This window comes from Convolutriloba macropyga, chromosome 5 (genome assembly GCF_964194025.1).
Source record: "Convolutriloba macropyga chromosome 5, txConMacr16.3, whole genome shotgun sequence".
In the NCBI taxonomy this organism is placed as follows: domain Eukaryota; kingdom Metazoa; phylum Xenacoelomorpha; order Acoela; family Convolutidae; genus Convolutriloba; species Convolutriloba macropyga.
The window spans coordinates 67358016-67382938 of NC_134472.1; the positions used below are offsets into that span (position 1 = coordinate 67358016).

A 24923-nucleotide genomic window follows, 5' to 3' on the forward strand; every position below is an offset into this window, starting at 1 on the left:
TGTCAACTTTTACACTCAAGTCAGGAAAAGCGAGATAACGACCTTCGCCAGATTATTCAAGGGTTATTTCAATATCATGGTAAAACTGATTTGGCACGTTTGATATGGTTTCAGGTGTGTTCCTTACTGTGGTTTTTATGTCGACAACATATCTCTTAAAACGTATCTGCTTGATAAAGCCGGACATTGATTACAGCATCACATTAGATCTTACAATTTCTAAATATATTTTTGCGTGTTTTGATAATTTGCTTGGATATTTTTTTGTAAATCTCAAATTCTATGGCCTGACTCCTAAAAACACTAATTTTCTTGCAATTGCGGCAATTTCCGTCAGTTTTGTCACTCTTGCCTTTATCTGGATCAATACCAAAGTTTTCCGTGCTGAGTTCCTCCTCAAAGGACTTCATCTAAATATTGTTTTAATGAACTAAAAAAGATACCCTCTTTCCAATTCAATTTTTGCGATACTGTTTCATTTTCCGTCACTTTTAAAACGCATAATTACAACGGCTAATTTCAGCAAAAACTTCGTTATGTTTTTCAATTTTAGGAGCATAATAAAAAACCTGAGAGCTTTGTCAGCGGCCTCCGAGACAAGTGCGATTGTTTAGAAGCTCATAACAACAAGTGATGCTATTTGCTGGTCACTTTTAAAACTCAGGGTCCCTAGCATCCTTCGAATCTTACACTTTGATTTTTCGATAATATCACCAAGAAACGTTGTTAAAAATATTCAATATATTCAATAATTCAAAAATATTCACAAGAACAAGAACCACCAATTCAATGCAACAGTATATTCAATTTTTGCACCTTTACCAAGCCGTACAGCCACTCAGTTTTTATTGGTTTGTCAAATGTATTTGCGTTATTGGTTCTTTTTTCAACACGTCTAGCACAATAGATTATCTCCTTTTTAATTCTAAGCAATATTGGACCGCAAATTTTTTCTTCAGCTGAATTTTCTTAACAGCTAAGGGCCTCGTTTAATTTTTCCTCATACGTAGTTTTCTTCGCTAAACAAAATCACGCAATTTGTCATAATGTACCTACAATAGATTTCCGTTTGATCGATCGAAAAAAAACCTCGAAATGTGAGTATACACGTATATGGAAGATGTACCAACAAAATTGGGTTTCAAAATTAAACATTCAGTATAAAACTTGATTTATTACCTAATTTTTGGCTGACAAATGGTTGAAGGCTGTCAGAAAAGAAAATCAACCTTTCATTAGAAAAAATTGAGGTTCCCAGCCAAAGCAACAAAAATGACATATTTCCATTGACTTCGTTAATTTACCAAGATGATAGAACTGATATTGGGTACCAACCAAAGCAAAGAATGAATTCATCCCTTGAACATCAAACCTGCCATCAGAGTTAATCACTCCATTATTTATTTTACCCAACTTTTCTTTAATATTAATCTACTTAAACATTTAATTTCTGATTTGAATTTTAAACAAGTACCACGCTCAATTATCCAAAGCAATAAACTATTGCGCACGGGCGGCTACTATGGCTGTGACAGAGATTAAAATTAAATGGAAAACCACCACCCATTAATATTGAGCGTTGTACTGATTTCAATCTATTTTTGTTTGAAAACCGACTTTTAACACGAATTCAGCATAATTGGACTTAAAAACTGCCATTGATAGTCGAGTGTGTTTGAATTTCTTCAAAAAAAACAATGTGTCTAAAAGATTTCAGAGCTGTTGAAATTGAGTGTAAAAAAAGTGGTTTGTTTTTCGAACATTAATGTTGAAATAGTTTGAATAACCACAGCTTTTAACAAAAACACGGATGGCGCGGCACTTCCCAAAAACAATCTTACCGGAGCCTTCTAAGGGATCAAACGATATTGAACGAGACCGGATTTTCTTCTAAATTTTTTAAATGCCGTTTCACCGCCTGATCTGTATCTTAGAAGTTTTTGCACGGACTTGCCGTTCTCGCGCCCCGAAGGCATTATAAGTCTGAGCCATTGACCGAAACTTTTTACAAAATTAATCTGGAATGTTATCATCAATAAATCAGATTTTTTAATGATTAGTCAATTTTTATATATCAAACGTCTGTTTCCCGTTGATTCTAAGGCCCTTTGTATCTTCTCCTATTGAGAACAATTTTCTCAATTTCGTTAACAAATTTTCTGGAACAATTTTCTGGATATATGTTTTGCTTTCAAATTTGTTGATTGACCTGTATAGAATCATGAAAATTTTCTCAACTATTGGTGCATTGGATCAGTCTGTATACTGCTCCTTCCACAATGTTTTTTGTGTTTGGTTACAGCGCAACTTCGATATTTTCAGCAGTTCTTTTATCAGTTATTTCACCTTAACAAGTTTCACTCCTTGTCAATATTCACACTCATATTGTAAAAACCCAGCTTGTGGTATATCAAGCTAACAAAATTGCTACTTCAGTGGAGCTTTGGTGCAATGGTAGCATGCCTGATCGCGGTTCTGGCGATAGTAGGTTCGATTCCTTCTATCTCTAAATCTTTAGCGTATATGGAGTTAGCTAATACCGCAATTGGGTTGTTCAATTGTGGTGACAGGAGTGGGATGTAAACCATAGTGTAATTAACCACAATAAATAGGACAACAAAAAGAAATGGTTACTGAGAGTAAACCGTATTTTAACAATATAAAGAAAAGATCATAAATAATGATGGGAATCATCACGGAATTTCATCTTAACGGCACACGTCAAGGAATGTTTGTTCTTGACGGGATTTGTCAGGCAAGTAAACCTGTTATCTGCTAGTTTATATAACAGAGATCCGTGCGGTAGAAAATGACTATGAGAAAATCTCAGAGAGATTAAAGGAAATGTGTAAAAATAACCTAAGATTAATAAACAATTCATAGGACCAAAAATAAAGATCATATGCAAACTAAACCTCAAATAATTGAGCTGTCTCTCTAATTAATTTCACATCTCATCTTTTGAAATTTCTTGTATTTCCAACCAATAATTCCAACTCATCAACTTTCATCGAACTTTCATCAGTATTCCCGAGGTTTAAAGTGCATAAGAAAAACCCCCCAACCCAAGCCATAACCGTACACAGTGCACGGATATTACATTGGCGACAGAGATTTAGAAAAAAGTCAACATTTTTAAAACTTTGAACAAATTTGTTGGTAGGAAGACACAAATATAAAGTTCTTTAACCCCCCGAGAACTCCAGAATCGAATTAACTTCGAGATAAATACACAAAACACTCAAGAAAATCGAGATCATCACATTAGTCGGATGTTTCAAGGGTTAACTCAATATTATTATACAGCTGGTTAGCCACGTTTGACATGGTTTCAGAAGTGTTCCATATTGTGGATATGTTGTGCCGTTAGATATTCGTTATGCACCCCCCACCAATTGCAGAGCAGGTGCCATAATATAGTAAATCATTATGTAAAAGTATTGCACATGCGTCTGGGGTGCAAACAATAGGCGCCCACTAAGCTGGGGGATGCACAAACGGAAAAGAAATCCTCAACTCCTAAAGATGCCCCCATATCCTTTTGGCGATACCATTTTTTCTTACATTTAATGCGCGCATTTATGACTTCTAACGCTAACAAAAGCTTCAATTTGTTTTCTTATCTCAGGAGCATCATCGCTTGAATAAAATAGACTAAGAGCAATGTTAATGGCCTCAGTGACTGGTACGTTCGAGTAGACTCTTAAGTGATATTTGTTCGTCAACCTCTAATATCAGGGTTGCTGGCATCTTTTAATATTCTGCCTTTGAATTTTCGACGTTATCACCGAGAAATTTGTCATAAAGCATTGTTAAAAATTTTTCGAAATGTAATAAGAACCCGCAATTCGATGCACCGGTATATTCTATTTATGCACCTTTACCAATCTGTACAAGCACTCGGGTTGCGCCCCTTTTGTTCCTAATTTGTCAAATGCATTTCCCGTTATTCGTTCTTGTTTCAGCTCGTCTAGCAAAGTAGTTTATCTCCTTTTCAATTTTCAGCGCGATTGTATCACAATAGTTTTCTATATCTGAAGACTTTTCACTTACGTAGTTTTCTTCATTACACAAATACCATTCACTTTGTCAATGGTAACGCCAAAAGATTTCTGTTTCATCGACCGAAAAGGAGACCTCGATCGACCGGAGTCTCCTAAGTTGTTCGAATGCCATTTCGACGCCTGATCTATATCTAAGAACTTTTTGACGTGCCGTTCTCGCCGAACTTTCTCACAAGCTTGTCAATAATGTCAGCTAGAAATTGTTTTCATTAAATTTATCTGTTAGTGGATGTTTTGGTCGGTAATATAGATGTTCTATTGACAACCACTGGCTAACCTAATAATGTGATTCATTAGAACAGCTTTGAGGAGGAAATCTTGTGATGTGAACAGTGGTGCTTAATCTATAAGTTCAACCCCTCAGTCACCCCGGTGGTGAAAGGCTGTGCCCGGTCTGTGCTCATTCGCGTAGTCAAGTTTCTGTCACATGACATTTACGGCTTTCTCGAATCCTACTCCCGGTTTTAATAATAGCTATTATTTATTGCTCGCTAACGAAGTTTGTTGCAATTATGTTAGTCGGTCGGTCTTTTGAATGCAATTTTTTGCTTGACCTATTTTTCGTCTGATGATTTCTACTTTTAGTCCTCGAAAACGGGATAAAGAGATAAAGCCCGGAAGGCATTATGTGGCTGAGCCATTGAACAAAACTGTTTTCAGGAGACCGTTTTATGGTTTTAAGGTGGGTTGAAAACCTTGAAACTTGGACCTCCTAGCCCCCTCCCAACACTCCCGTGCCATCCTCCAATTACTGAAGCCAGTCGGTGCTTTGAGAGCAATTCCCCCGACGTTTTGTCGGTTTTGTTTACTTCTGTAGCGGTTGAACAGCTGATATTTATAATCGCAACGGGATTGGTATACCAGATTGACATTACAAAATATTGAAGTTGTTTGAATTGAAGTTGTTTAGTAGTAGTAGTAGTAGTAGTAGTAGTAGTAGTAGTAGTAGTAGTAGTAGTAGTAGTAGTAGTAGTAGTAGTAGTAGTAGTAGTAGTAGTAGTAGTAGTAGTAGTAGTAGTAGTAGTAGTAGTAGTAGTAGTAGTAGTAGTAGTAGTAGTAGTAGTAGTAGTAGTAGTAGTAGTAGTAGTAGTAGTAGTAGTAGTAGTAGTAGTAGTAGTAGTAGTAGTAGTAGTAGTAGTAGTAGTAGTAGTAGTAGTAGTAGTAGTAGTAGTAGTAGTAGTAGTAGTAGTAGTAGTAGTAGTAGTAGTAGTAGTAGTAGTAGTAGTAGTAGTAGTAGTAGTAGTAGTAGTAGTAGTAGTAGTAGTAGTAGTAGTAGTAGTAGTAGTAGTAGTAGTAGTAGTAGTAGTAGTAGTAGTAGTAGTAGTAGTAGTAGTAGTAGTAGTAGTAGTAGTAGTAGTAGTAGTAGTAGTAGTAGTAGTAGTAGTAGTAGTAGTAGTAGTAGTAGTAGTAGTAGTAGTAGTAGTAGTAGTAGTAGTAGTAGTAGTAGTAGTAGTAGTAGTAGTAGTAGTAGTAGTAGTAGTAGTAGTAGTAGTAGTAGTAGTAGTAGTAGTAGTAGTAGTAGTAGTAGTAGTAGTAGTAGTAGTAGTAGTAGTAGTAGTAGTAGTAGTAGTAGTAGTAGTAGTAGTAGTAGTAGTAGTAGTAGTAGTAGTAGTAGTAGTAGTAGTAGTAGTAGTAGTAGTAGTAGTAGTAGTAGTAGTAGTAGTAGTAGTAGTAGTAGTAGTAGTAGTAGTAGTAGTAGTAGTAGTAGTAGTAGTAGTAGTAGTAGTAGTAGTAGTAGTAGTAGTAGTAGTAGTAGTAGTAGTAGTAGTAGTAGTAGTAGTAGTAGTAGTAGTAGTAGTAGTAGTAGTAGTAGTAGTAGTAGTAGTAGTAGTAGTAGTAGTAGTAGTAGTAGTAGTAGTAGTAGTAGTAGTAGTAGTAGTAGTAGTAGTAGTAGTAGTAGTAGTAGTAGTAGTAGTAGTAGTAGTAGTAGTAGTAGTAGTAGTAGTAGTAGTAGTAGTAGTAGTAGTAGTAGTAGTAGTAGTAGTAGTAGTAGTAGTAGTAGTAGTAGTAGTAGTAGTAGTAGTAGTAGTAGTAGTAGTAGTAGTAGTAGTAGTAGTAGTAGTAGTAGTAGTAGTAGTAGTAGTAGTAGTAGTAGTAGTAGTAGTAGTAGTAGTAGTAGTAGTAGTAGTAGTAGTAGTAGTAGTAGTAGTAGTAGTAGTAGTAGTAGTAGTAGTAGTAGTAGTAGTAGTAGTAGTAGTAGTAGTAGTAGTAGTAGTAGTAGTAGTAGTAGTAGTAGTAGTAGTAGTAGTAGTAGTAGTAGTAGTAGTAGTAGTAGTAGTAGTAGTAGTAGTAGTAGTAGTAGTAGTAGTAGTAGTAGTAGTAGTAGTAGTAGTAGTAGTAGTAGTAGTAGTAGTAGTAGTAGTAGTAGTAGTAGTAGTAGTAGTAGTAGTAGTAGTAGTAGTAGTAGTAGTAGTAGTAGTAGTAGTAGTAGTAGTAGTAGTAGTAGTAGTAGTAGTAGTAGTAGTAGTAGTAGTAGTAGTAGTAGTAGTAGTAGTAGTAGTAGTAGTAGTAGTAGTAGTAGTAGTAGTAGTAGTAGTAGTAGTAGTAGTAGTAGTAGTAGTAGTAGTAGTAGTAGTAGTAGTAGTAGTAGTAGTAGTAGTAGTAGTAGTAGTAGTAGTAGTAGTAGTAGTAGTAGTAGTAGTAGTAGTAGTAGTAGTAGTAGTAGTAGTAGTAGTAGTAGTAGTAGTAGTAGTAGTAGTAGTAGTAGTAGTAGTAGTAGTAGTAGTAGTAGTAGTAGTAGTAGTAGTAGTAGTAGTAGTAGTAGTAGTAGTAGTAGTAGTAGTAGTAGTAGTAGTAGTAGTAGTAGTAGTAGTAGTAGTAGTAGTAGTAGTAGTAGTAGTAGTAGTAGTAGTAGTAGTAGTAGTAGTAGTAGTAGTAGTAGTAGTAGTAGTAGTAGTAGTAGTAGTAGTAGTAGTAGTAGTAGTAGTAGTAGTAGTAGTAGTAGTAGTAGTAGTAGTAGTAGTAGTAGTAGTAGTAGTAGTAGTAGTAGTAGTAGTAGTAGTAGTAGTAGTAGTAGTAGTAGTAGTAGTAGTAGTAGTAGTAGTAGTAGTAGTAGTAGTAGTAGTAGTAGTAGTAGTAGTAGTAGTAGTAGTAGTAGTAGTAGTAGTAGTAGTAGTAGTAGTAGTAGTAGTAGTAGTAGTAGTAGTAGTAGTAGTAGTAGTAGTAGTAGTAGTAGTAGTAGTAGTAGTAGTAGTAGTAGTAGTAGTAGTAGTAGTAGTAGTAGTAGTAGTAGTAGTAGTAGTAGTAGTAGTAGTAGTAGTAGTAGTAGTAGTAGTAGTAGTAGTAGTAGTAGTAGTAGTAGTAGTAGTAGTAGTAGTAGTAGTAGTAGTAGTAGTAGTAGTAGTAGTAGTAGTAGTAGTAGTAGTAGTAGTACTACTTGTTATCATTTTGCACTTCACACAAATTGCTCGTAGGTGGTACATGGTTCCAGTATCGACAAGTGCATCGGTACACCTTCAACCCTCCCGATCCGAGTTGTCGAAAAAAGATGCTGGATCACATTCTGTTTGCAGAAAGATACAGAGGATGTCTGACGAATGTGAGGTCCAGAAGAGGGAAAACCACAATTACCGATCACGAACTGGTCATTGCGGAAGTATCTATGAAACTTTTGTCTAAAAAGTCATGCTTCACGCCCAGAATCAGTTCTGCAAAGCTGCAAGATGAAACAACGCGTGACTTATTCACGCAGGAGGTCAAGTTACATCTTGATAAGAGCGGCGATTTCGAGAATACAGAGCAGTCTTGGGACAATTTTCGAAAAGCCCTGAACCAAGCAGCAGTGAAATGCCTCCTTCCGGACAAGCGAGTGAACAAACCTTGGATTTCTCCAGATTCTCTGGAACTTATCCGGAAACGAGCCGATCTACAGTTAAAGAAACACAGCAGCGCGGAGGCGCTGTTAGAGTTCACAAACTGCTGTAAGGAAGTCAGAAAAGCTCTACGTGCAGACAAACGGGCATGGCTTGAACGCAAAGGCCAAGAAGTGCAGAGCTTCGCGGACAGAGGCAACTTAAAGGAGGTTTTTGGGGCATCACAGCAGATTTGCCGAAACTGGAGGCCCCAGTTGACCAAATTAGTTTCAAGCACTGGCGTCAACTTACGGACGAAAGAGGAACGACTTGAACGCTGGACGGAACATTTTAGTCAACTCCTGAATCCCTCAACATTCAGTTGCAGTACGAGATTGGATCCCGAAGAAGCAGCTGAAAGCTTGCCGATTGACCTGAGCCCAATTCGATTTGAAGAAGTGCTTGAAGCTGTCCGCAGGTTGAAGAATGGCAAGGCAAGTGGACCCGATAACATTTCCTGTGAGATGTTGAAAGCACACAAGGGTATTGTCGAGTGGCTCTGGGACATCATAGATAAATGTTAGTCGACGGAAGTTCTGCCCGATGACTGGAAGGTAGCAGAAATTGTCCCATTATACAAGAGTAAAGGAAAGAGGTCAGAGTGTTCAAACCACCGAGGGATCTCTCTATTGTCAGTACCAGGCAAAGTGTTCGCTTCCGTTACTCTCAATCGATGCAAAGATTCAGTGGATCGCGTCTTAAGGGAAGAGCAGTGCGGCTTCAGAAAAAGCAGAGGATGCGCCGATCAACTCTTTGCCCTGCGTCAAATAATAGAGAAATCAATGGCGTTTCAATTGGATATTAGCTTTTGTTTCATAGACTTTCGAGCGGCATTCGATTCTGTCGATCGTGAGCAGATGTACCAGATAATGAAACACTATGGTCTGCCGCAAAAAGTGATAAACATCATAAGAAACAGCTATGATGGATTCAAATGTCGAGTCAAAGCCGAAGGTGAGAAGGGACGCTTATTTGATGTCAGAACAGGCGTTAGGCAGGGTGATGTGTGGTCCCCAATCCTATTCGGCCTTGTCATCAACTACATTTTAGCTAACTCGGTGCATGGAGGATTAGACATTGGGAGATTGGTGGCTGACTTAGATTTTGCTGATGATGTTGCTCTCGTGGGGGTCTCAGACAGTGAGGTGCAAGAAAACCTACATCGAATCGAGGCCCTAGCGGAAGCCGCTGGTCTGAAGATTAATGTGGCCAAAACAAAGAATATGGGCGTAAAATGCGACAGCCCAAATGTTGTTGCAGTGCCTAGTATCCAACAGAACGTGGAGATACTCACTGGAACACATAAAGGCAAACTAGGACTCCTGGCAGAGACATCTAGCCAGTCACGACTAACCATCGGCACGGAGGTGCTGCTGGGAACGAAAAAGAAAGCGGGCTGGTTCGAAACGCAAGATGGCCGGAAGCTCAGATTGAAAAGCTTAGCGGAGGCTAAGCCAGCGTTGGTAGCTTCACAACAACAATCTGCAGTAGCGGATTTAGAGTCGCTAGAAAATGAGAGTGGGTCAGCGGTGGCTGATCAAGAGTCTTTAAGATGTCAGAACTGTCAGCGGCAATTCAATACAGTTACCGGACGCAAAGTGCACCAAACAAGATTCTGCAAAGCCGGTTTGTCAAAGAATGTCGTCGACAAGTCAAAGTTCGAGCAACTAGAGGCGAGCCTCACCTGTGACAAGTGTGAAAGGAAGTTCAAAACAGTCAATGGCCGAAAAGTTCACAAATCGAGATACTGTGGCAAACCTAAAGCAGCTGCCACACGCGTGTTTTCCTGCAAAGTACAAGATGTTATCTGAAACGAGTTTGAAAACATAGAAGCGTTCAAGTATCTCGGATCATATGTCAGCCTCAAGCATGGAGACCTCCAGGAAGTCAATTGCAAACTTGCAGAAGGTAGACAACGGTTTGCTAACTTCCAAAATCTCTGGAAGAGCAAGCAGCTCAGCGTGCACCTCAAGTGCAATTTGTACAAAGCACTCGTTTTATCAGCCGTGCTGTACAGCTCAGAGACTTGGACTCTTTCGAAATTAATGGAGAGAAAACTTGAGAGTTTCCACTGTGGTTGTCTTCGGAGAATTCTACGTGTGTCATATCTGGAGAAAGCAACGAACGATGAAATTATGTCAAGATCGCGAATGCCCCAACTATCCACGATGATCATGCTCAAACGGATAAAATGGTACGGTCACATCCAGAGAATGGAACCAGGAAGATTAGCCCGCAGTGCCTTCGATTGGGACCCGCCCGATCAATACGCCCATGCCAGACGCGCTCCTGGGGGGCAACGGAAAACGTGGATGAGTCAAATCGAAGGAGACTGTGTACGAAACAAAGTATCGTTCACCAGATTGCAGGAGAAAGCAGCAACCGGGTCAAAGAATGCCTTCAACAATTTCGTCGTACAGCACTTCACAGAATAACCAAACAAATAACTCTTCTTGTTTTGTTTGTATTTGTATTTGTATTTGTTGCCAACCGTGCCTTTATTTCATATTTGGAATTAAAGTGTTGAAACAGTAGTAGTAGTAGTAGTAGTAGTAGTAGTAGTAGTAGTAGTAGTAGTAGTAGTAGTAGTAGTAGTAGTAGTAGTAGTAGTAGTAGTAGTAGTAGTAGTAGTAGTAGTAGTAGTAGTAGTAGTAGTAGTAGTAGTAGTAGTAGTAGTAGTAGTAGTAGTAGTAGTAGTAGTAGTAGTAGTAGTAGTAGTAGTAGTAGTAGTAGTAGTAGTAGTAGTAGTAGTAGTAGTAGTAGTAGTAGTAGTAGTAGTAGTAGTAGTAGTAGTAGTAGTAGTAGTAGTAGTAGTAGTAGTAGTAGTAGTAGTAGTAGTAGTAGTAGTAGTAGTAGTAGTAGTAGTAGTAGTAGTAGTAGTAGTAGTAGTAGTAGTAGTAGTAGTAGTAGTAGTAGTAGTAGTAGTAGTAGTAGTAGTAGTAGTATTAGTAGTAGTAGTAGTAGTAGTAGTAGTAGTAGTAGTAGTAGTAGTAGTAGTAGTAGTAGTAGTAGTAGTAGTAGTAGTACTAGTAGTAGTAGTAGTAGTAGTTGTAGTAGTAGTAGTAGTAGTAGTAGTAGTAGTAGTAGTAGTAGTAGTAGTAGTAGTAGTAGTAGTAGTAGTAGTAGTAGTAGTAGTAGTAGTAGTAGTAGTAGTAGTAGTAGTAGTAGTAGTAGTAGTAGTAGTAGTAGTAGTAGTAGTAGTAGTAGTAGTAGTAGTAGTAGTAGTAGTAGTAGTAGTAGTAGTAGTAGTAGTAGTAGTAGTAGTAGTAGTAGTAGTAGTAGTAGTAGTAGTAGTAGTAGTAGTAGTAGTAGTAGTAGTAGTAGTAGTAGTAGTAGTAGTAGTAGTAGTAGTAGTAGTAGTAGTAGTAGTAGTAGTAGTAGTAGTAGTAGTAGTAGTAGTAGTAGTAGTAGTAGTAGTAGTAGTAGTAGTAGTAGTAGTAGTAGTAGTAGTAGTAGTAGTAGTAGTAGTAGTAGTAGTAGTAGTAGTAGTAGTAGTAGTAGTAGTAGTAGTAGTAGTAGTAGTAGTAGTAGTAGTAGTAGTAGTAGTAGTAGTAGTAGTAGTAGTAGTAGTAGTAGTAGTAGTAGTAGTAGTAGTAGTAGTAGTAGTAGTAGTAGTAGTAGTAGTAGTAGTAGTAGTAGTAGTAGTAGTAGTAGTAGTAGTAGTAGTAGTAGTAGTAGTAGTAGTAGTAGTAGTAGTAGTAGTAGTAGTAGTAGTAGTAGTAGTAGTAGTAGTAGTAGTAGTAGTAGTAGTAGTAGTAGTAGTAGTAGTAGTAGTAGTAGTAGTAGTAGTAGTAGTAGTAGTAGTAGTAGTAGTAGTAGTAGTAGTAGTAGTAGTAGTAGTAGTAGTAGTAGTAGTAGTAGTAGTAGTAGTAGTAGTAGTAGTAGTAGTAGTAGTAGTAGTAGTAGTAGTAGTAGTAGTAGTAGTAGTAGTAGTAGTAGTAGTAGTAGTAGTAGTAGTAGTAGTAGTAGTAGTAGTAGTAGTAGTAGTAGTAGTAGTAGTAGTAGTAGTAGTAGTAGTAGTAGTAGTAGTAGTAGTAGTAGTAGTAGTAGTAGTAGTAGTAGTAGTAGTAGTAGTAGTAGTAGTAGTAGTAGTAGTAGTATTAGGGATTTGGCACTTCGATGTCGTCGGGCGCGGGGACCGTGTCCCTTTTCTTTGTCCGTGGTTGCTGTTAAATTTTCCACGTATCGCTGACTAGTTCATTGTAACTCGTTTCAAAACGATGCCACAGAAAATTGAGCAGACGACTTTTCAAACCCGCTGCATTTCCAAATTGTAAACTCTGCGGTAGTCTATTCACAAGAGCACAAGTTCTATAGAAGAAGCTTTGCTGGCAAATTTCAAGACGTGGTTTGGAATGGTCAAATTTCAGATCATTGTCACTACGTAATGAGCGTGTGGTGTTCCTCATGCAGACAAATTGGTCAATGTTAAAGTTGAAATGACCCGTAAGAAATTTTGAAAGAAAAAGTAAATCCTGTAATTGTAGATATAAAGAAAGCGGTAAGATACGACTAAAACAAAAAAGTTCTTAATATTTGTTATTGCTCGTGTTGTTGATCCATTTCAAACTCTTTTCTGAACACTTTCGAGTACTTTTGTGTTTGTTACATTAGCAAACCATCAAACACTTCCGTATAACAAAACGGGCAATACCATAGATTTGTACAAGTTTAATTTAACTGACGGAGTTAGGCGTGGTGAGCTTCTTTTTAACATGAACAGAACTCCGAGCGCTTTGCTCGCGGACTTTTTTATGTGGATGTCCCACTTGAGATCCTTTGTTACATAAACTCCTAAATCTTTCTGTATGTGTACTTTTTCTATCAAGGTTCCGCAGAAACGGAAGTGATGCATGGAATTAGACATTGAGATATGAGTGCATTTTTCAACGTTTAAGGGAAGTTTGTGTTGTTCACTCCATTTCATCACTCTAGTAAGATCCATTTGACAGATAAGACTGGACTTGTTAACTGATATGAATTTAGCGTCGTCGGCACAGAGGAGAGGAACAACAGCTCTGCAAGTTTCTGGTAAATCGTTGACGTAGATTACAAAGAAGAGAGATGCCAGAAGAGATCCTTGTGGAACTCCACTTGTAACCTTAACGCTTTCAGAAAAATGACTGTTGATTCTAACTCTTTGCGTCCTTCCGATTAAATAAGATTGCAATAATTTGATAATTTTCCCGCGAACAGCAAGATTGAACAGTTTTGTTAAGAGAATACTGTGATCGACATTATGGAACGCTTTCTCGTCAGTATAAATTATGTCTTTATTTTCTTTTGAATCAATTGATTTATAGTTAGATTCTAGGTAAACCAAGAGTTGAACGACGCAAGAGCGACCTTTTCGAAATCCATATTGAGCTTGATGGAAAATTGGTTCTAAGTGCCGGTAAAGACACGTAAACAAACAACGTTCAAAAATTTTAGATGCAATTGTAAGAAGAGAAACCTGCCTATAATTCTCTACATTAGACTTACAACCTTGTTTGTAGGTGGGAACGACTATTGAGTTTCTCCAGCTACCTGGAAAAACACTATTTTGTTTTATTTTGTAGAAAACTTGGTTTAGGGATTTACTGACTGCCCTCGAACATCTTTTGTATACAATTGCAGGAATTTCGTCCGGACCTTTTGCTTTGTGAACATCTAAATTTTCGCATATCTTTTCAATCGTTTGTTGGGAAATGTCAAAATCTGCAAATAAAGTTAGCAACGGAGGCGAAATGTTTGGCACGAAGCTGGAAGAAATTTTGAAAATTGAAGCAAAATATTGTGAGAAGAGAGCATTGACGAACAGGATCATTGGCTATTTCGTTCTTAAAGGAGACAGAGCTTGGAATCGCCGTCGACTTGAAGTTTCTGTAGTATTTGAAAAGTTTCTCAGTGGATTGGGATGCTGCTAAATTTTATTCAAAATCTGCTTTATCTTCTTCAATCAGTTGAAAGTTGAATAAAGTTGAAAATTTTGATTTTAAGGGAGTCTGCTCAGAAACTTCATCTGAAGTAGATATAATTTTAGTTAAGAGGATAGAAAAGATCTGTCATCATGTTTGACTTTAGTCTTGTAGTCTATTCAGCGTTCACAAATATGAATGTAAACTTTTTATGTCTGCGTCACTCATTTAATGTTCATCGAGGAAGTCGGGAAAGCCAACTTCTGTCCGTTATTCTTCTCATGTACAGTCCGTTAATCTTCTCGAGAAATACAGACAGAAATTTTAAACATCTGAAAAGCCTAAACAAATCCGCCTGCCTGTGCAAAGTCTTGGCGAATGATACCAAGCAAAGTTCACTTCGATGCGAATAATATATATGTTGAATGAATTCTTTCACTCCGTATTCTCCCCAAAAACTAATTTCAGTTTGAAAATACCCGACAGCTTGAAGTTGCTGCCATAACGCCAATTTTCAATTTTCAAAGAAGACCGAAGAAAAGTTGAAAACTACCGGCCTAACTGTTATTGAATATTGATAGTTAGATTCTGGAAAAATGTATATACAATGCCTTGAACAATCATTTTTGAAAATTCTTAACTAAGAGTCAGCATGGTTATGTCAGGAGATCTGTGCAAACAAATATGCTGCTGTTTCTCAAAAGATTATATGAGGCTCACGAACCTCACTCAGAGTTAATTGCTTTCTACACTGACTTCTCAAAAGTTTTTGACAAAGTAACACATTATGAATTATTTCAAAAGTAAATTGACATTGGAGTTGGTGGGTGTTTGCTTGAAATACTAATCGACTACTTGAAAGATCGACGACAATATGTGCGTGTAGACAATACAAGCTCGAAGATACTCGATATAACAAGCGGGATAGCACAAGGGTCACTCCTAGGCCCATTACTGTTCTGTATATTTATTAACGATCTTCCAGATGTCCTGATGTTTTCTGAGCCCTTTATCTTCGCTGATGATAAAATTTTGGCTGCGCAAAGAAGCTACTGGGAAGTTCAAGATGATCTACATGGGATTGAGAACTGGATAATCCAAAATAAAATGGAGCTGCCAATAGACAAATGTGCACACCTCAAATTCAGAGGTAGAGACCAACAGTACAAGTTGATGACGAGGGAATTGGCAAAATCCACGACAATCAAAGATCTCGGTATTCACGTGGCGGCTGATTTATCGTGGAAACAGCATATTCAAGAAAGAACGAAGAAAGCAAATAAAGTTTTGTACATGCTCAAGCGAAATGTTGCAATTAAAGTAAACACGTTTGTTAAATTGGTATTTTAAAAGTGCTTAATTTTTCCGGTACTGCTGTATGGTTTCACGTGCTTGTTTGCAGGAAGAACTAAATTTGTTAATCTGGAAAAGTTTCAGAAAAAGGTAGTCAATTGGATAACGGTAAATAAAGATACAGAATACAAAAGCCAGCATCGACTATTAAACATATTGCCACTACCAATGTTTATCCAGCTTAACGATCTATTGCTAGTTTCAAAGGCTCTGAATGTGGAGAATAGCGGCATCGAACTACGAGAAGTACATGCGAAAGAAACATGAAACAACGAAATGTTCAAAATGGCGAAAACTCGAACAGAGAAAGCGCGCAGCGAATTCACCTTTAAAACCTGTCGAATTGCAAACCACCTGGAAAATTCAAAATCTTAGAGGACCAGTTGGTCTGAAAAACAGAATTTAACGTACAATGTGGAATTTTTTCGAGAAGAAATTTTCTGAGCGAAATATTTGCAGTTGGCAATTGTACTGCGATTGTCAAAACTGTGGAAATAATTGGAAATTATTTTAATTTGATGACTGGGACTTTAGACCCTTCAGCACAGCTGTAAATCCCCAACAACAAGTAGCCGGTCCGTTAGCATCAGTAGAAACATCAATTTGAACCATTGTATAGGAAGGGAGCCTGTTGTCCTAAATGTTTCTATATTTTTTCTAATTCTGATTCAAAATCACTACACATTTTTTTTGCTATTTATAATATCTATTTTAATTATAATTCTATAAATGATTATAATTCTGATGCTTGTCACTTTCTCTATCTTTCGCTTCTGATGCTTTAATTTTTTGTCATGATTATATAAATATAAATAGTTGAGTTGAGTTGCTGCCCCCGAGTTGACCGACTACACTTTTAGGGGAGGGGCTTTCTTTTAATTGATGTAAAAGAAACCAATTTGTCAAATTAAAATTACTTCCAATACTTAAAACAAACGTTTTCGAACTTTACGTTCATCGTCAGGTTAAAACTGTTTTACAAATTGTTAAAAGATAAAATGAATATGTATTTACATTTGTCTGAGATGACAATTAAAACAATTCTAGGAAACATTCTAAAAAATTCAATCGAAAATTTTTCCTTATATACAATATTTAGCCTATTTACAACACATATTTACATCTGTTATCAATTTACTTAAAAACATTCCTATTCCGGATTTTTCGATTTTGTCCATGTTCTTGTATTTTTAGGGTTATTCCGAATTTGCCCTAACCATAAGTATCCCTCTTGTGGAGGTTTTGCAAATTTCGTTTTGTCATGCACAAAATGTTTTTTGCCCTATGCATTCACATTTAGTCAAAATTATGATTTGAACTAATATTTTAGCGTGAGTTCCCTCCCCCTATATTCGTCGCGTGTGTTTAGTGCCGGCTTCAGCTTGCTGATATATATAGCTTCGATGATCATTAGTTTTTCTACTGACCGACAGGCGTCCAGAATTCTCCATTCAATGTCATTCGTGGCGCCACGACATTCAACTAGATGTTGACCCACCTGTGAATCCTTCTTTTGATGTTCTGTTATCCTTGTGGTAACATGCCGGCTTGTTTGCCCAACATAGATGGATCCGCATCCATTACATTTAATTTCATATACCACGTGGGATTTCAGATCTCTATCAAAGGATGATTTCAGGGTGGGGAGGCACGATCTTAATTTTCGCGTTGTAAAAACTACTTGCAATTCGCATAGTTTCTTCAATTTGCTTGCGAAGTTTTGAGTGAGGTTGCCTCTGTATTGTAGAAAAATAGTTGACTTATCATTAGATTTAGTCTTGCTTTTTTGATGCTCTTTTGGTGTTGTTCTTAATTGGTCTTTACCGCCACTTATTATTTTTTCTAGAGTCTGATTCACAATTTTTGAAGACCATTCCTCTGGATATTGATTTTTGGTCCAGCAAGATTTGTTCTTTTCAAGAGCCTGATCGAAGGCCAACCAATTAGAGGTTGCATTAAAAACCCTGTGAACCGTCCCTTGAATCACATTTTTCTTATGTTGAAGCGGTGCACAGCTGCGAAAATTCAGTATTATTCCAGTGTCAGTTGGTTTTTGATACCAATGACAGGTGATATTATTTTTGCTGCTCACATTTACGTTAATGTCAAGAAAAGCCAAACCCCCATCCATGTTCACTTTTTCTAAGGTAAATTGCAGGTTGTTGTGTAATGAATTTGCAAATTTTAAATACTCATCCGGGTCACCACGAACCGTGCAGATAATATCATCCACATACCTTTTAAACAATTTCATCTCCTTATCGTGTCCCACTGTCTGTTGGTTGCTGCAATAAGTACAAATCCAAACCACATCCTGCATGTTGGCGTATTCCTCATTCGATATTTTTTGGCATCTTGCATGAAACCAGTTTTTGCATGACTCACATTCCACTCCTTTTCCTCGGTAGGTCACTCTCCGGTTACAGTCTTTGCAATTCCCGTTTTGGTCGCATCTGGAAAAGTTTTTACTGAGCTCTGGTTTTTGAAGTGAGCTCTGGTTTTTGAAGTGATGACCTTTTCTTTTTACTGTTCATTGATATGTTCCTTATTAGTCAGACAGAAGGCAGACAGTGTCATTTTCGAGATGAGGTTGATCTGCAATGTTCAGCAATGCCTTGACCCTAAATTATATCTGAAGTTAGTTGAGCATGCTTTATGCTTTCAGGCGGCATGAAAAGCAACATCGTCAAGGTGAATATTAGTAGCAATACTCGTTTGGATTTAACAAAATTTTGTCAGTTTCTATTTTTTAGAATGCGTTCAGAAAAGTGGCTGCTGGGAAAGCCAGTATGCGCTCGTTGTCATCGGTATCAGCTAAGTTGGAAGAATTAGGCAGTGGTGGTCTGAATTTCGGTTAGTTTTTAGAATATGACTCGATAACCCATATATTCTTAGTCTATGCATGGAGTGCTATTTTTTTAGATTTCTCAGACGAGCAAATTGCAATGAAGGAAACTGCAAAGAAATTTGCGCGAGAAATGGTGGCACCAAAGGCTGCATACTACGATCAGACCATGGAGGTATAGTTTGAAAGATTTTGTACCCTGACTAACGAAACACTGCGGCGTCTTGAACCGGGTAAGAAATTTGTTTAGTACCCTATGGATCTATTTAAAGAAGCATGGAATCTCGGACTTGTCAATATGCATGTTCCAGAGAAGTTCGGTTAGTCCTGTGATAACTTTCACTTTACTTCGTCTGAGTGTCATTTGATTAGTCTACTGTACTCATTAGGTGGAGTTGAGATGGGAGTTCTGGATGAATGTATTGTCGCAGAAGAGATAGCTGTTGGGTGCTCAGGTGTCGGAACCGCCATTTTGGCCAACTCGCTTGCTGTAAGTTAAAATTTCGATAAAATTAAGTGATGAAATTTGCGTTTATTGTGCGGATGCCGACGAAACTCAAAAACAGGTGCTAATAATTTTTCAGCAGCAGCTGCTTCAACCGATAGGAAATTTAGACAGATGTTGTTAGGTTGCATTTCTCTTGCAGCGCACTAAAATTTGCCTATTTCATCTAACCTTTGGCTTTATTTCTCTCATGGAGTCGACTGTTGTGATTCTTGTAATGAGTTTCTTTTGACCATTAATTTCAAGGCTCTTTTCCGTTTGTGCCCCCCCCCCCCCCCAGTACGTTATGCGCCCCCAGTTACAAAGCACGTGCCATTACATGGTAAATCATTATGTAAAAATATGACACGTGCGTCTGGGGTGTGCAAAAAATGTGCGCGCACTAAGCTGGGGGGCACAAACGGAAAAGATCCAATTTCAAATTTAACTCTAGTCGATGCCTCTACTTGTTGCGGCAAACGATAGCCTAAAGCAGAAATACCTGGGGCGTCTCATTGAGGAGCCCTTACAGGCTGCCTATTGCGTCACAGAGCCCGGAGCAGGTTCAGATGTGTCTGGTATCAAGACCCGCTGTGAAAAGAAAGGTATGTACTCGGGACATTTTCTGGCCATTTTAGTTTTCCAAACTGTTGGAAGGTCCAATCCCAGATAGTTAAAAATTTGGATATTTTAACAATCAGCCCATCGGTTGGAAAGGGGGGACAATCAGCCCATCAGTAAAGGAAAAAAAGGGGTATGATCCACGCAATGGACGGAACAGTGAACCCCCAATATGAAACATAGCAGCGTATTAAAATTTACCACAAAACAGTATTTTTTTTACTTACAGCAATATGCTAGGCTCGAGGAGCCGCGTCAAATGGTTGAAATAATACTATACTAATTAGGTGTCTAGCCTCCCCTCACTTACAACAACACGATACGTATAGTCAACCTCAGTTACACATTTAGTACCACGGCATCCTCTGAGACAGATAATTGAGCTGCGTGTGCGAAACTTAGCCCATGGGTTGCAAAAGCCCATCGTTGAACATAATTTAAGCGATCGAATCATTTTTTCCTGTGTGATATAAGTTTTTTTGTTCGTGCACCGCGTTGAATTAATGACTTAGACATGTTTTTTGACTTTGACAAAAAATATTGAGATTTTTAGTGTTTGGTTGAATTTGTTAGTTTGTTCATCGATAGTGAATGCTATTTTTGTTAGTGATGATAGTCATTCATATTTTTTATTGTTATTTAAGTTTAGAATCTTTTATCGCCGCAAAAGATAGATTAGTCTCTTATAGGTCTTCTCTTGGTTTTTACTCGAGATTTGTCTAAAAATAAACTTTTGTTCCTTCATGCATGCACTGAATTGCGTGTGTATGTGAAGTCTTTATTACCTTTTAGTGGAGCGGATTTTTGTTCATTCACGTGACTAAATTTTCCACACGAGACTTCCCTCTTTCCAAATTGACATCGGCGCTCTCAAATTTTTTCTTTTCGCGTGATTAAATTGATAAAACTGATTTTTTGGAAGCCTACTACTGAGGTTCAAGTGTAAAATTGACTCATATTTTTCAATCTTAGTTTTTATTCAATTGATCTTTTTAGATCTTTGAGGGGGTTTTTTGTATATGATAACACCCCCAATTGATAATGGCCCTGTTTGGATGACTCTGTTTTTGACGTTATTTCTTTTTTGAAATAGCCGCAGAGATAGTTGAAACTATTATTGGCCCTCTTGTGTTCTTTTACCTCGTTGTCGAGGTTTTTTTACAACCTTATGACGTCACAATCACTTAAAATCTGCATTTTGTTCATTTATTCATGCAGTTTCAACTGAACTGCGTACGTGACGTCATTTTTGACCCATAAGGAAGGGAGTTCTTTTGTTCATTTGCATGAGTAAGGTTTTGGTCATACGTGACTTACCTCATTCTCAAAAATGACTTTGCTCATTTTCAAAATGACTTCTTCTTCAAATCACTTTACTTAAATTTATGCAGATAGGGTTGCTGTGTGTGGGTAGGTCACTCTAATTGAAGGTCATTTGAGAACAGCTAATTGAAGCAGCAATAAATTATAGGAATCTTATCTTAATCATCTACCATCTCACCAGTCTACCAGCTATGTTTTAATGAAGTAGAAAGTTTGGGTTGTTTTCTAGGGTGATAAAAATTGAAAAGTATTTGGGAGCTCCGTTTTCATGTTCGATGAAATTTTGTTTAAAAACTTATTAAAATATGATAAAATCACTTTTTAATAGATTTTTTGTTTTTTGTTCAATAATTAGTACAGTAAGAACAGTGCCGAATGGAAAGAGGGGTCTGGAAAGATGAAGAATAGCTTTTACTTAACTTTGAAGTGTTTTGCATTTTGTTGACAGATTTTTAAATCAGCTTCGTATTTTACAGTTCCATTTACCATATGCCATATACCCATTAATTTTACCTGATTCATGGGTTGATCATTTCCTTAAATCTTAGCAAGTTTCCTACTTAAGTCTTAGCAAGTTTCATAGTAGGCCTGTTTTCCGTCTATGCTTAAGCTAGCTGCAGTCAAAATCAACCAATCTCCTACCGTTGAGATCAATTCGTCTTATAGTTTTTAATAGTTCGTTATTGTCCGTAGCTCGGTTTTCTTTGGTTCCAGTTAGTTCTGCTTTTTCATCGATTAGGATAATAGCTTGTTTGCGTTCCAGTTTTGTCTTTCTGTAGTGCATTTTGCACCAACCATCTTATACGTTCTTTGAATATGGTAGTCTTATTCGCAGAAATGCCGACCTTTCGAGGGAAAAGTTAAAATCTGCTTTTTACTTCTTTAATTTTTTCAAGCGTTGCTGTGACAGATATATTGATAATTCGTGTGATAAAATATTGGGTCACACTTGACTTACCTCACCTTCAAAAATGACTCTGATGACCTTCAAAATGACTTTTCTTTACTTAAATTTAAGGAGAAAAGGTCAACTGAGTGTTCGTCGCTCCAATGAAAAATTATGCGAGATCAGCTAGTAGTAGCAGCAATGAGTTATACTTTTCTTTATCAAAATATAAAATCTCAGCAATCCATTAAAAAGGTTTCTTTTTTGTGTTTTTTATCTTTTGAGACCGCAGATATACAAATCTATCGCAGCTATTTTCTGCCAATCTGTCCGCTATCTTAGCTTCTAGGAAGTGATCAATAATAATAATATGTATACCTGAGAGAGGGTAGGATATAGTCGGCTAAGTAGGAATGGCGATTGCTGAAACGCTCCAAGTAGTTTCGGCATGTTATCGGCATCAATGGAGTACATGAAATAGTTTATGGAATAATTTTTAAGTTCGTGGAATGTTTGCAAAAAATTGATGCGTAACTTATAAAATATTTGCAAGTATGTAGAGCTCCGATTTCTCATGCTTCTATCTTTTGAAATGGATCGTGAAATCCAGTTGAATTTGGAGACAAGAAAGCTTAACATTAAGGAATGACATCGAAAAAAATGACAGATGAAGTTTAGGTCTGGAGATCAGAACCGTTAAACATAATTGAATTGTACGAATAGAATTGGTTAAGCTGCAATTTGTCACTCTGTGTTTACCCCTTTTAGGCAATGAGTTTGTGGTGAATGGTTCCAAAATGTGGATTACGAATGGAGGAGTGGCCAACTGGTACTTTGTCCTCACAAGGTCAGACCCAGACCCCAAGTGTCCAGCCAGCAAGGCCTTCACCGCCTTCGTAATTGACAGAGATGCACCTGGAGTCAGTGTCGGCAAAAAGGTCAGCAGCTTACAAGGTTAAGAATGATAGAAATATACTTTTTTAGAAGTAAATTATGTATGTAATCTTAGTGAAACGACGGTGCGAGTCCATTCTTGTTGTTTAACATCATATGCTCCCATTTGTTGATCAATGAGCATTGAAGATACAATCTGAACGTCATCAACACCTGTGAACGTTCCCCAAATTATGAAACTGTCCCACCCAAAAATGCCAATCTTTTATCGATATTTAAATAGCGCAGTAGTTTGTTGAGACCCGCTCTTGGAAAATTGTGTCCCCATAAAATAAAATCTGCGCCAATTATGTTATAGGAAGTTAACATGGGACAGCGTTGCTCTGACACGCGTGCAGTGACGTTTGAAGATGTGGTAGTGCCTCAGGACCAAGTAATAGGGGAGGAGGGGAAAGGATTCTTGTTGGCTATGAGTGCCTTCGACAGGACGAGACCGGCTGTGGGTGCTGGGGCTGTTGGGTTGGCACAGAGAGCTTTAGAAGAATCAATAAAGTAAGCTCAACTATTACTACTTATCTTAGGTAAAAAAATATTTTGAGACTTATTTGATTGTTGGTATGGCATAAGCTATGCAAGGACAATAAACGTTTAATGTAGTTTGATAAAATCTTCGGATCTATTCTATTTTGCCTCCCAGTTACGAATTATATGTTGTGCAAGTGGAGTATTTTTACATTTGTAATGCTCAAAACCATTATATGGTGGGGCCGTTCGCAAATTAGAGTTCACGAAATGAGAGATATCTTAATTTATGTGACGCATTTCATTTAAGCTATAGATTATTCTGGTTTCGCCAAGACTAAAAATTGCATTGCGGCTCTGCAATTACAACAGGAGATTTAAGAAGAACGGGACTGACCCCCCTCAACCTAACATCCCCACCCCCCCCCCCCCCCGGTGTAATGCTATGCTAGGGAAAGATGAGAACAGTTGATTATTTGCACATTATTCCTTGTGATCATAGCTGCGAAGTTGTGTAGGTATGCGACAGAGAGGAAGACAATGGGCACACACATAATCAACCACCAGTCTGTGGCCAATCTGATAGCTGACATGGCCATAGGAGTGGAGACAGCCAGACTCATGGTGCTCAAGTCCGCATTCGACGTCGACCTCGGAAGGAGGAACACATACTTCGCCTCCATTGCTAAGGTCGCCTGCTTGTTATCTCTATGCCTTTCAAAAGCTACAAAAATTGTAACTAATTCAACGGTTGCGAATGAAAGAGCCACGTGGTCATACCGATGCAGAATGTCAGGTTTTTATTTGCTCTCGCAAATAGTTTCAGGCAATTGCTGTAAACGTCTTTTTAATGGAAAATTACAGCTTCGCCCTTTAGTTTTTAATAGCCGCGTCAGCAATTCCAGGCGGCTATTATTGCGCTCCTAATTTTTTAAATCGTCTAACAGATTTTTGTTTCGTCTTACCCTGACTTCTTGGAATCGACTTTTTCAATGACGTCAGTGACTTCTACTGCTTTGCAGTTAAAATTTGTGTTCGTGACGTTCATTTCTGCTTTTAGGTCAATTGTGTGACTTACATCACTCAAAAAAATGACTTATGAACTCACTTATGGAACTTTAAATTTTATGAACATTTACTTGTTAAAGATCAATAGTGTGCATCTAAGTAGAGCCAAACTTATATGCCCTAATACCTGAGTAATAGAGTATTGAGTTTTAATATTGAATATTAGTTTTGAAAAAGCTCCATTAGGCTCCAAATGTATCTCATAAAAATGAAAGTCTGAATCTAACCCAAAAAGTCAAGTGGTCTATTAGGAAGCTGGTAGTCGATCTGTCAATCTTTTTAATTGCTCTTGAACGAAGTTCATAGCAATTATTGTAAACGTGTGTGCCTTTTTACAACTCGAAGAGGAGTATTGAGATTCTATAGGTTTTTCGTAGCAGAAAGCAAGTTTGTTCAAGACTTGAATTTTGATTTCTTTCTGTTCGAGCATTTACCTCCGTTTTTGATTTTTGACTTCTGTTTTCAAATATTGGACTTTAACATTAGCTTCGTTTGTAACGTATAGTAATTAGGAACTGCTTGTAATATTCAAGGTGAAGAGTTCACTTTGAGATTTTTTGTTCCTTTATAAGTCACCCCTAATTATCTAAACTACACCTCACTTGCACCCCTAATTATCTAAACTTGCTTTCTGCTACAAAAAACCTATAGAATCTCAATACTCCTCTTCGAGTCGTAAAAAGACACACGTTTACAATAATTTCTATGAGCTTCGTTCAAGAGCAATTAAAAAGATTGACAGATCGACTACCAGCTTCCTAATAGACCACTTGACTTTTTGGGTTAGATTCAGGATTTCATTTTTATGAGATACATTTGGAGCCTAATGGAGCTTTTTCGAAACTAATATTCGATATTAAAACTCAATACTCTATTACTCAGGTATTAGGGCATATAAGTTTGGCTCTACTTAGATGCACACTATTGACCTTTAACAAGTAAATGTTCATAAATTTTAAAGTTCCATAAGTGAGTTCAGAGTTCATTTTTTTGATTGATGTAAGTCACAAAATTGACCTAAAAGCAGAAATGAACGTCACGAAGACAAATTTTAACTGCAAAGCAGTAGAAGTCACTGACGTCATTGAAAAAGTCGGTTCCAAGAAGTCAGG

At 37.5% G+C, this 24923-nt stretch overlaps 1 protein-coding gene across 1 annotated transcript in view; it reads left to right on the forward strand.

Moving 5' to 3' along the window:
• LOC142339577 (medium-chain specific acyl-CoA dehydrogenase, mitochondrial-like) overlaps window positions 1-24923 on the forward strand; it is a 350806-nt gene that overhangs the window by 315888 nt on the left and 9995 nt on the right. Inside the window, exons 2-10 of the mRNA XM_075389717.1 lie at window positions 17832-17859; window positions 17922-18021; window positions 18091-18188; window positions 18264-18333; window positions 18403-18503; window positions 18952-19102; window positions 22096-22265; window positions 22580-22773; window positions 23262-23433. Of these exons, the coding sequence (XP_075245832.1) occupies window positions 17839-17859; window positions 17922-18021; window positions 18091-18188; window positions 18264-18333; window positions 18403-18503; window positions 18952-19102; window positions 22096-22265; window positions 22580-22773; window positions 23262-23433 (1077 nt within the window). The 5' untranslated portion in view covers window positions 17832-17838. The remainder of the gene's footprint in view (window positions 1-17831; window positions 17860-17921; window positions 18022-18090; window positions 18189-18263; window positions 18334-18402; window positions 18504-18951; window positions 19103-22095; window positions 22266-22579; window positions 22774-23261; window positions 23434-24923) is intronic.